At 45.6% G+C, this 12,744-nt stretch overlaps 1 protein-coding gene across 1 annotated transcript in view; it reads left to right on the top strand.

The window, feature by feature from the left end:
* Positions 1–12,096, top strand: part of LOC149281953 (netrin-1) — a 29,422-nt gene extending 17,326 nt beyond the window's left edge. The window contains exons 3-6 of the mRNA XM_089498846.1: positions 3,848–3,997; positions 5,208–5,261; positions 9,051–9,125; positions 11,768–12,096. Of these exons, the coding sequence (XP_089354972.1) occupies positions 3,848–3,997; positions 5,208–5,261; positions 9,051–9,125; positions 11,768–12,096 (608 nt within the window). The remainder of the gene's footprint in view (positions 1–3,847; positions 3,998–5,207; positions 5,262–9,050; positions 9,126–11,767) is intronic.
* The last annotated feature ends 648 nt before the right edge of the window (positions 12,097–12,744 follow it).

Genomic DNA, 12,744 nt, shown 5'->3' with positions numbered 1-12,744 from the left:
GATTCTAAGCAGAGCTGGGGTAAAAAATTTCTGAACTTTACATTCTGGTGGAAATTCCCGTGTTAGAAAATTGGGTTTGCGAGACGTCTAAGCATCACATGAGGCATCAGAGAACGTTGCTTACGTCTCGTGTCAGGCCATCCGCGTCCGTTATCCACTAGGCTGCAGCTTCCCGCATTACGATGTCCGTAGATTAATATCTCCCCTCTATTTAAAGAATGTTACTTGGTATCCTATGATTCTGTTACATTATTGCCAATCCCTGCCCGTAAGATGTAGATTCTCTGTCCTACGACGGTTTCCATCGAGGTTGTTGAACTGGCCAGCATCGTGGTTTCAAATGTTTAAATTCCAGTGGTATAGAAAGAGGTTAACGCGGCTTCTCCCTCCCCTTCCACCTTTGCACAGGTGTGCATACCTGGGGACAGTGGGTTGCATTGAACAGGTTAAGCAGAGCTCGGCGGGGAGGGGGTGGAAGCTTTCGGTGCTTTGAGCGCTGGTTCTGATGCAGACGGCACGGAGTGCGGAGAATTCCGGGGGGGGGGGGGAGAGATGGTAGATTAATCCCCGGCAGCCGAGGGGAGGAGAAAGGGGCGACAGAGTGAAGGTGGGTGCAGGTGTTCCTGCTTCGAGGTGAAGTCTTTGCCACGATGACTACAGATTCCCCCTGACCTCCCGAGTGGCTTCAGAATATCGTTCACAGGATGAAAACGATGCGTGTGGCTGACATGAATACCGTGTCACATACATTGCATGTTGTCATACGGGAGGCCAGGCTTACTGGGGTATCGCAGCTTAAATGATCAGAAGGGGGTAGATTAAGTTTGATTACCTGGGGCAGCCCATTTAATATAGAATTACAGTCTCCATCTAAAGTTTGAGGTTGATGGTGAGATGAAGACTCGTTGGGTACCATCTCATAAATCATCTCCATTTAAGACCGAGGCCGGCTGTTGGCTTCCGGTGCTTTCTGAAAGTCCTTTAACCCTTTGGAGGGGAGCCATCGGTTCTATCGGATATTAAGCGGTCGAGCGATTCTCCAGAGCAGGAGAGGTGTGTAGAGATGGCTGCGCTAATTGAGGAATCCGGTTTCCGTCGGGCTCTGGACACCCTTTGTCCTCATTCAATAGCGTGGGCTTTGATACCTTTAATCCGCTGACTGAAAAGGGAAAAAAAGAATAAAACAATAAAAAGCATATTACGGTGTAACCCATTTACCCCCCTTCGCTGCCAGATGGATATCAAATCATTATATTTCTGGTTGGTCTGTAGGTTAAAAATGAATCGCCATTATTTAAGCCAGTTCTTAGCTTCCTAAAACCACTGGGGGATACACATTGGGCTGCGTTAATCTTTTATACGTCCTTGGACACCAACTGCCCAATTTGTAAACCCCAGCAGCCGCCATGGAAACTGCTAAACATGGAGCGATCGGCGGAAGGTTGCGCTGGTTTCCATGGCGATTGCCGCACATTTAGAATGTTGATTTCAACAGTATTTCTCAGAAATACTGCTTGAGATCCCAGTGGATAATCGGCGTGGGCTCCGAGGGCCGTGGTAGTTACATATTATCATCACTGAAACTATATCTGCCGCGTACGGAGCCTCTTTACTTATTTCACGTCCACGTTTTTTGCTTTTTCTCTTTGGTTTAAGACACTTGGCCTTTTTCTTGCTTGTTGTCGCTGGAGCCCCTGATGCGTTCTCCGGCCCGGCCCTCGATGACGTACCTGTGTTTAATAGCCGACAGACCTGGTCCTTTAGCGGGTGGCCAGGTGTCCGTTCCCTCCCTGCGTCCTCCTCACTTTCTGTCTTCCCTACGGGAGTCAGGATGGGATTTCTTTGAGAAGAATGTTTGTTTTTAAATAATAATTACATTATTTAAGCGCAGACGAGCACACCGCGTGTCTGAAATAACTCTGCCATTCCCCGAAGTTTTGTCCTTTGTGACATTTGCCCCCGTGCCCCCCACGCCCTCCCCAACCTGCCCCTTGCTGGTTTTGTCACTGTATTGTACGCAGACGGATAAATATACACCGTGACCTTTTCACGGGTTTTTGTGATGCGTTTTTAAACACGCCAGGTGTTACTTGGGTTCTTTCGCAGCCGAAGTACCCTCTTGCACCTGTGCGAGGAGGCAGGTGCTTCAATCGCTGGGGTTTTCCCCTCTAAACTATTTTTACCAATAACGCATTAAAGAAGTCAATTCCTCCCGGAATCATTTTGGGGATAAATTACATATTCTAAACTCCCCAAGAGTCTCACGCTTCTCATTAATGCCATGTAAGTTTGTTTGCGTCTTAGAATTTATTGATGGTGACGCAGGACGTTCCTCCCCATCGTTTGGTATTTTAAAAGATCGTAAATTGTAAATCACACACTTGACACAGACTTGAAGAAAACACACCGGATTAGTATCCGTATACACTTTCACATTTTAAATAAAAAAAACCCCCAAAATCTGTACTTTTACCATAATCTTAACACCATGTTTAGGTTCCTTAAAAAACAAAACACATTAAGCTCTTCTTTTATACTCTTTCTCCTCCAAAACACGTTGTAATCTCGCTTGGAGTGGAAGGGGTTAATGTATATTTATTTCCTTGGAAAGCGTCTGGGACAGGGAATTCATTGAAGACGTTTGATGAGTTCCAGTAGCCAGTCCTGGTGAGAAGTGGTTTTACAGCTGATAAGGAAAAGGAAAAGATGCTCTGCTAACCGATAACGACGAGGCTCTTATCTCAGGCTTTTTATGATCCGGTTTAATTTGGGAGCTTAACTGGTTGGATGGATGTGTCAGAGATGTCTGGGAGGTCTACAAATACCAGCGCTCTCTCTGCCTCGCTCCCCGCTCTCTCTCTGCCTCGCTCTCTCGCTCCGCGCTCTGTCTCTCTGCCTCGCTCCGCGCTCTGTCTCTCTGCCTCGCTCCGCGCTCTGTCTCTCTGCCTCGCTCCGCGCTCTCTCTCTCTGCCTCGCTCCGCGCTCTCTCTCTGCCTCGCTCCGCGCTCTCTCTCTGCCTCGCTCCGCGCTCTCTCTCTGCCTCGCTATCCTTGTCTCTCCCAACTTGCACATAGACTGTTCCTTTGACTTTCTCTCTCCTGGTCCGGTGCTGTCTTCCACGCGCTCTCTCGTAGTCTCTATCCGCCTGTCTCCCTTCTCTGTTTCGCTTGTTTATTTTCCTACCATCACATCTTTGTCTCTAAGTTCATTTTTTTTCCTTTTTCATTCTTCAGCAAAATCTGATAAGATTGGAGAAATATTTGTAACTATTTTTTTTTGAATGCAGCCAATTTATAGTTTATGTTGATATTTCAGTCAATTCTACCAAAGGCTGTTTTATCACAACGGCTGAGGATTAAAGTTCTTCTCACCGAGGGGGGAAATCTATCACCTTTCATAATGCTGCCAGTTGGTGTAAGTGGGCATTTCCAATCATTGCTTTTCTTGGCGACTCCAGGTTTTGGGCACTCTGGACAGTCGTTGAGTTGACTTGGAGATTCCAGCATTTGGCCATCATGTCTACAAATCAAGAATGATGGCCACTCGTAGCGTCTCGCATCCCCAAGCCTTTCGTTTTCCAAAATGTATCGCTTGTGTCCAGAATAGTCGACCCGACCCGGCAGCAGCATCCACCATGAGAGTTTTAAAAGCGATCCTGCGAGAAATGCTTCTGTAGAAGGCTTGCATGACGTACCTCCTGCTCTTCACCCGGCTTCCCTTTTCTGGCCCTCCGTTCCCTGATCCCCGCTGCCGCTCTCCCACGTTCCGTTACATTTTGTGTTATTTTTGTTTGCTTTTTGTACCTTGTGCTGTTTTCCAAACCCTTCTCGTCTGTTCCACCCCGCAGCCTGCGACTGCCATCCAGTGGGTGCAGCTGGCAAAACCTGTAATCAGACCACGGGCCAGTGTCCTTGCAAAGATGGAGTGACTGGCATAACATGCAATAGATGTGCCAAGGGCTACCAGCAAAGCCGCTCGCCCATTGCCCCCTGCATAAGTACGTGTCATCTGTTTTACTGCTCTTTTACTACAAATTGTTAACCTGCTACCATAGCGCTATAAAAACCGTCTAAAAGGAATTCCTTGGTAACCTCTGACCCTAAACGTTCTGAAATTGGTCTTTTTATGTATATTTTTCAACATGGTAACGCTGACGATCAGCAAATAATTACAAGTTGTTAACGCAGCAGCCATCTTGATTATTGTTCATGAAGCTGGTTGGGTGGACTGCTGTCATATACAGTATTATAACAACTTATCTATTTATGTAGTGAACAGAAAACTAAAAAAAAACTAAAAAATTGCTTTACCCCCCCAAAAAAATGTTTCCAGATTATCCAAGGAATTCCTTTTAGACCTGCAACAAAGTAGATAGTATTGCCGTTACAGCACACGCCTGTGTACTAACAACATGATTTAATGATGGAAGGTGACCATGTCGTAAATATTTATATATATATATATATATTGGGTCAAAGAAGATGTGAAATATTAAGAGCAACTTTTTCCTTTAAAATAATATATATATATATATATATATATATATGTGTGTGTGTATATATATATTGTGTGTGTGTGTGTGTATATGTGTATATATATATATATATATACACATATACACACACACACATATATATACACACACAAAGAGGCTTCAGGGGTATCTGGGCTCATCCTACACTTAAGATGATTGAGGAGGGGAATTAAACACCCCCCGGGTCAGGTGGTATGACCCAAAACTCTCTTTCTAATAAATCAAACCCAATTTTGACCACCGACCCGGCCTAATGACCCCCCCCATTGATTTTTGTTGTCCCCCATTAATGATCTTAATTGCCTAATTTGCCATTTTTTTTAGAATTCCTTGATTCTCACTTCGCTCGCGCTGTTTTGAACGTTGCCTCCATCTAGTAACGGAAAATTACATAGTTTGCACAAAAAGCACCTGATAAGCAGATATAATAGATTTGGTTACAAAGTATAAAGAGTTACCAAAATAGAATGTCCAAAAATAAGTAAGAACAAAGAAAAGCGAGAGTAAGAAATGAGACTGAGGGCATAGTGTAGGCGGAGAGCTGGCTGAGACCGAGAAAGGCCTCTCACCAATACCTATTGTATATTCCATGTGCTAATTTCAGCTTCAGGAAAATAATGTTAACGATGCGTCTTTTCTTTTCCTCTCCCAATCCCGTGACTCCTCCAACCAGAGATTCCCGTAGCCCCACCGACTACAGCCGCCAGCAGCGCAGAGGAACCCGCAGGTACGTACCCTCTGGGGTCACCAGCTCCGCTTGGTTTACTCGGCCATCGCTTTAATGAAGGTTCCTCTATTCTGGGCTACGCAGAGGACATTCTATGTGCATATATATAGCCCGCCGGTGTCGTCTTAGATTCAGGAGCCGTATGTCTATCCCCTGCATGTTTATCACCCCCCCGCTGTATACGTAAGGTATGGATTCTGGTTCTGGGGACCCTGTAGAAAAGTTAATTTTGATGAATACCCAAGTTGATAAAACTCACCACTTTGAGACAATTCCTAACCCCGGTGACTTCATTTTTTTGAAGTTGGGACGCAAAGAATGAATCCATGAGTTAAATCGGTTTAATAAACAAGGATGTTTTTATTGAAATATTACTCGATGCTGCATGTGAAGGAAATCCTCCGTTTACTGATCAGATTGTAAAACGAGACAGAACCCTGCCGAGCTACATATAAAACTCCGCACTATATAATCAGAAGTCCTTTTACCGGTAAAGCGTCTTTCATTTAATATTAAAAATGGCCGCCATAAACGCCGTTTTCTGAAGATCCGTAACGTTCGGGTGTACGAGGGTCTCGGTCAGGGTCGCAAGGGCATGAAATGATTTAGGATGCACTTATTCCACGCATCGTGAGCCAACAGCCCCTTTGTCCGTGAGCATGGAGGGAGCAGCCTCTTTTTGTTAGGACAGTTGGCTTGTCTTGACATGTAAGGTTCCCAGACGTAGCAGGCGGAGGGAGTCTGCCACCCAAAACCGAGCCGCAGCTCACTAACAATAAGAAGAATTAAAGTATTGACTTTTTCGCACCGCCATAAAGCCCCGATAATGGATGGAAAATAAACAAGCCAAAGATGAATTTCTGCCGTCGTGCCGTTCGCTGGATTGTAACCAGGCGGACGTTGGGTTACAAAGCACATAAAATACGCGAGTCCTGCCCAGTCTGCTCTTACCTGCCGTAAAAAAAAACAACGAAATACTATGTGACCTCCGACCCCCTCCGCATATTCTACATATTCTGCTCCAGGAATTTCCTCAGCGCATTCGTCATTACCATGTCTGCTGGGCGACCGTTCCAGGAAACCTAAACTGTTCTCCATTATTATCCAACGACCACCAACACACGGGTTACCCGTAGGTAGCTGTGAGATTAACCGCATCGACGCCTGCTTTGGTGGTCCGGAACTTTGGGATTATTTGAGTTTCTCTCCCTATCACAGATTAATTTTTAACTGTGTATTGGTCCCTTACCTCTTCAGCTGGGAGTCTATTCCATGGACTCCCTACCTTTTTTTCATGATATCCAGCTGGGGTGCCTCGTGCGCTCTCCGCACGGAGTGATGGCCGGGGACCCGCTGGGTTTGGAGGAAGGGTGCAGATAAGTCTCTTTTCTCCGGAGCGAGGGAGAGCGGAGCCGGTTTCTTGGCCGGGACACCCGGATTCCATTGAGTAGAAGTAATTCGCTCGTTCCCAGTTTGATTTTCGTTGCATTCGATTAGCTGCTCGTGCAGGGCCGGAGCCGCGTGTAACTGCCGGAGCGTGCGCGGGATCTTAGCGTCCGTTCACAGCATGCAAAAAGCGATCCTCTGTACCATTAGTGGTACCGGCGGCTGCTTGTAATCGGTACCGCATTATATCACCGCTAAAGGGATGTTACCGGTTATAACACTTTCATATAAACCTTACCTATAGCTCCTCCTATTACTCCATACAGCGCCTCCACATATATCACTATTATACATATAACCTCTTCATTTAGCTCCTCCCATTACTACATACAGCACCTCCATATATCTTTCTATCATATAGCCCCTTCCTACAGCTCCTCCTATACCTCCGTATAACACCCCCACTGCTATATAACACTGTTATATTCTGCTTAAAACTAATTATTCATACATCTCCATACATTAACCACGCAAATCACAATTTATAGAAACCCGCTCTCTGGTTTTTTTTTTTGCCGCTTTCTGCTCCCGCACACCCCAATTTGTACACCTTTAACGCTCTATATATGCGAAGGCTTTGTCCGCCATCCTACACAACCCCGCACCACAATAGGCCTTCCTGTCTCCACCAGACAACCCTAAATTCCACAATCGAACAATAGTCGTGCCTGACAATAGAGCGGCCCAAAGGTCTCACAGGGGTTAGTAAGGTGAAAAGGACCACCAGAGGTGAGGAACTGAAAACCACCCATCCATTCGATTTATAGAACACAAAAGCCAGGGGAAAGAACAATACGGTTTTGTATAGACGGAGAATCTCTTGTTCCTTGGTCGGAGATACGAATCAATCAGTTCCTTTGGTGTTTCCTAGTGAATTATTAAGTTTGTTTATGGAAGACATAACGTTATTTAGACTGGAGAACAAAGGAACTAAATCTTCTTGATTTCTCATTCCTCGAAGGAACCAGTTAAGTTCTGTAGAACCATCTTCACCGTGACACCTTTTGAGAAGCGTAATTTTATTCTTAAACCATAACCAAGTGGCGACATCCATGAAGGAGTTCTAATCTGAATTTATTATTTGGGATACGCTGGAGAACAGAAGATCCGCCGTTGACGAGCCTACACCAAAGGAGAGCTTGATGACTATGGAGGAAGTTGTACTAGTAACGCAGCACAGCGAAACCATTAAAGAGGGATCATTATCTTGTGTTGCTGGACAACCCTAGACATGGTCCAAGTGTGGAGTCAACATGAAGAAGCCACCAGAAATGTTGAAACAGTTACCAGGTCTTCCTCAGTTGCCACCACCTTATTCAGCAGGAAGGTCCCATGAATTCCCCCGTAAAAGTTAAATGAGTCCTGCATGTTTTTTTTGCCTTCAGGCTGTAGCTTCCGTACACTTCGTCCGGCTTGTTGAAGTCTGAGGTTAATGGGTGTTGGGGGTCCAAATACGAGTCGCCCTGCGACGACTGAAACATCCACAAGCTGTAAAGAAATGGCAAGAAATGTACAATTAGATCAATTTGTTGCACGACTGAGCTTGTGATAATATGGGTTATAGTTTCAAACCGCTACAGTGTGACGGCCGATTTATACATCGTCGCTGAGATCGCTCGTCTCGCGCACAAATTGTTGTTTTGACGACGTCCATGCCTACATGTGGAAATATCGAAATATCTGCGGGTTCCTTCGATGTTGTTATCCTAGACTCTCTCAGCTGGAAAAAAATTCCCAAACAATAATGGGACCGTAATCTAATTACATGCTTTATGTGCAGAGATTTTGTTCTCCAATCAATCTTACTCAAGCAGAATAAAGGCAACGAATGCGCACTGGTTTGACCCTCCTCTTGTTTTGCTGCCTTGAGGTTAATGAGAGGCATTAGCCCCGTTTGGGGGAGGACAGGCACCATTAGAGACCTCGGCTAATTATCCCAGAGAAAAACCAGCCTTTCCCTTGCATGACCGCTGGACTCCCAGCAGAGTTGGTAGAGGGTAATCCATTAAAAAATAGATTCTACGCAGCTCATATTGGATGATAAGCCATGCTTTACCAGTACTATTTTCACCAATGGTCAAGGTTATGCTGAGCAGCCAATCAACTGAAAGGGGATTCCTCTAAGCCAGGGTTACTAAGCATTATTACAAATTTTATTCGTAATCAATTACATAAAATTAATTTAGAATTTGAGAACTCTTTGGACGATGTAAGCAGATAAAAATATTAATGAATTGCTGAGAAACCAATGTCGGCTTAGTTAATCCTGCAGGACACACACGTGTCGATCATTAAATGAGATGCAGATATTTAATACTGCGGACTTTCTCTCTTTCTCCTTAGATTGTGAAACCTACTGCAAGGCATCAAAAGGCAAACTGAAGATCAACATGAAAAAATACTGCAAAAAAGATTACGGTAAGACGTCCAGCATCCACCAGCCTCGCGTACCCCGCAGTAGCGTATCTTTCTAACACGGAGGGTCCGTAGAAATAGCGACTTTGATAAGTGGTATGGTCCAGTCGGCACTATCATTCTATTGGCCGCTATGATTATATGACTAAGTGGTATGGTCCAGTTGGCGCCATCATTCTGTTGGCCGCTATGGTTATTTGACTAAGTGGTATGGTCCAGTCGGCACCATCATTCCGTTGGCCGCTATGGTTATTTGACTAAGTGGTATGGTCCAGTCGGCGCCATCATTTTGTTGGCTGCTATGGTTATACGACTATTTTTCTGAGTTATCACCATCTCTTTTTATGCAGAGTCCTCGTTGTATGTTATAAGTTTCACACATTGTGGCTCCTCGATGTTATCTATAATTTTCTCGTTTTAGATATAACTTGTGGTTTATCCATTTCGACGTGGCATTACAAATAGAGAAATCCCAGCGATGATGTAGAGATTCCCGGTTATAATGGGAATGGACGCAGCGTGGATGGCAGTTCTCAGCCCGTTTCTGTTGGCCTCCATGTGGCAATCGCGGTCCGTTGCTGCCGTCTCTGGCAGAGGCATTGTGTGCAAAATGCAGTGGGCACAAGAGTAATCTGTTTTATCCCGCTGTGCCCAAATCCCTCCACCCATTACCCCAGTGCCCCGCTTTCTGTACCAGTTCTTGGACCGCAGCCACAGCGTCCTGACAAGAAAGACGTCTGCGTCCTGCGCGGCTGCAGAAAGGGGAGACAGAAAGAGCTGACATGGCGCATTCTGCCTCCCCGCAGGGGGTGCCTGACAATCGTCAAATGGGCATCTGAGAAATGCATGCTGTTCCTCATAATACGTCCGCTCACTTACAAACCACAGCTATTTCACCTCAGCGTGAGGGCTCCTTTCCTGGACGGATGGTTAATCCGCTGGTGTCTGATCTCTGTGGCTAGGGAGGGCACGGCTTTGTACGAGGGGGAAACGGGATCTGCCAACTTTCCCAGAGAGCTGTAGGGGGAAGGGGGCGCCGGCAGTGTTGGCCGTGTCTTCTACATAGTAAGTTAGCAGGGAAGAGGCAGGGGGCAGAAGTACTGCCAGGGAGGGACATATTTCGGAGGAATTGAGATAAAGGTTTGCTACAACGGGCAAAAGGAACTTCAAAACCTCGGATCCAACCTTGAGTTCAAGGCTGGGATGCTTAATATTGTTATATACCTCGTTCGTAGCGGCCTGTTTGGGCGGGGGAAGGTTCTCTGTACGATTATATCTCGGGACAAAGAGTCCTCATCTGAAGGATTCCTGCGCAACAAAAACACCATGTTTTATGAACAGTAGTGCAAGCGTTTAAGCAGAACTCTCCCCAAACTGCCATTAGATTCAGCACTGAAACCTATCGCCTGTCTTATTGTATCAGCTCACATGCTACTTTATACACAGTAGGATTCTTCACGAGCAGACATGGCTTGAAAAAGATCCTGTCCTTGGCTCAAAATGCTGTCCTTTGGGGGAATAAACAGGTCAATTCGCTGAGTTCTCAGTTACATTGTTTTATTGTAATTGTTGTTTTGGATCGGGTGGCGTCCTCCTCCCGGCACCAAGCATTTGAGCGCTGCCTTATACGAGGATTGTTTGACTTTGTAGCCCAGGGCGTCACACTTTGTCCTCCAAACCCTTTGGACCTAAGCCCAGCTCCTGAAGGGGGGAGTCTATAACTGACTTGGCTAATACACTCTCATCTAAGTGCATGTTCTTGGACTGGATATGGTGTGTGTGTGTGCGCTTCTGGAGTGGTGGATGTTGCCATCAATTAGTAAACAAGTAACAAATTTATTTCTTGACTGGGCTTGGCTGTGGGCAGACTGGTGGCCGCCATGATGGAGGGTAGCCAGACTTTGTGTAGCCAATGGCTGAGAATCCTTCAACCTTCTTGTCTTATGTGATCTAGAATTCAGAATGTTGCGTATCCAACATGTAGAATAAGGTTAATTTGTCTTGTAACATTTGGAAATATGAAACCCAACTAGCTCCTTGATAGCTGCTAGGATATCTACGAGGTTCAAACATGTTCTGTTCATAGATTACATTGAAATAATGCATGCACCGGTTTGACATCGAAAAGGTCGGAATCTAGAAAGCCCCATTAGTTATTTTTAAGTTAAGGGAATACAGTCGTAAATAAGCGCTCCTTCTCCACTTCAACCAGAAAAATTTGTCCTCAGGTAAGAATAGATCAGGTACACGTAAGAGCACAAACTCAAGATACTTGCGTGCACTCCGCTCCCAGCTTACAGGCCAGGCCGGCACGGATGTTTTCACAGCTGGGAGGTAAAATAACAAATCCTGGAAGCCTTTAGAATTGAGACTGTTGATTTTTCCAAAGGTGTCTCTGCCACCCCCCATTCCCCCCCAACCCAGCAGGGAGGTTGGAAGGTTTTTTGAGCGGAGGACTTTCTGGAGGTTTCCATTGACTTGGGATGATGCAGCTTGACCCAAAATCCACATAACAACAAAGGAGGTTTAGGGAAAATAGTGAATTTTTAGGGAGAACTAGAACAAAATTAGGTCAAAATCTGTAAAACTCTTTATTTTACGAAGGAAAATACCATTTGTCTTACATGTTATCCTTTTGCTTCCAGCTGTGCAGATCCATATCTTGAAGGCGGACAAGGCTGGAGACTGGTGGAAGTTCACCGTGAACGTCATCTCCGTGTACAAACAAGGGACCAACCGCATCCGGCGGGGAGACCAGAACCTCTGGATCCGCTCGAAAGATATCGCCTGCAAATGCCCCAAACTGAAGCCCTTGAAGAAGTATCTGCTCCTCGGAAACGACGAAGATTCCCCAGACCAGAACGGAATAGTGGCAGATAAGACCAGCCTGGTCATACAGTGGAGGGACACGTGGGCCAGGAGGCTGAGAAAGTTCCAGCAGAGAGAAAAGAAAGGAAAATGCAAGAAAGCTTAGGAGCAGCGGAAGGAGAATTTAGAAGGCCCTCAAAAAAAAAAGAACTGGAGATGAGTAGAAGAGAGCGGACCATAACTGCTGCTTGCTGTAGAATCTGGAGCAGATAGGACTTTTGATTAGAAACTGTTTTTTTTTTTATCGTTTTTTTTCCCTTTCCTAGAAGAACGCTGGAAGCTCACTTTTTGAAGTTGGCATTTTGAGGGAAGACCGAGGTGACAGAGAGGAGGGCCGTTTTCGTTCTTTTTTGTGGGACCGACGCGTTTGCACCTAATACGTAGCGTTATTCACAGACACAAGCACGCGGCACAGAGAGGAGAGAGAGGGTGGGGGGGGCAGAGAGGTTTCAGAGAGATTTATGGCTTGGAAAGCTGTGAAATTTGCACCTGTTTGTTATCTTCACTGTGAGTCATTAATTGTCTTTCTCACATTCTACAGTCTAAAAGCCACGTGGCTCTTCCATTGAGATGGAATGGGGACCAACAGGAGTATCGTTACCTCCGAACACCCCTAAGGGCAGTACTTATTTGTTGGTAACCAACCTGCGGCCACGCAACAAAGTTCTGGGAACGAATTACGGGAACCTGTTTAAATCTGGTTAGATTACACCCCCACCCCAAACAATGCCTCTCTCTACCTACCCTTATCAAG

The sequence above is a fragment of the Sceloporus occidentalis genome, unplaced genomic scaffold, assembly GCF_023333645.1.
Source record: "Sceloporus occidentalis isolate IW3139 unplaced genomic scaffold, rSceOcc1.0.p SCAF_126, whole genome shotgun sequence".
In the NCBI taxonomy this organism is placed as follows: Eukaryota; Metazoa; Chordata; class Lepidosauria; order Squamata; family Phrynosomatidae; genus Sceloporus; species Sceloporus occidentalis.
The sequence above is the reverse complement of the archived record's forward strand: the minus strand, read 5'-3'. Positions and strand labels throughout refer to the sequence as shown.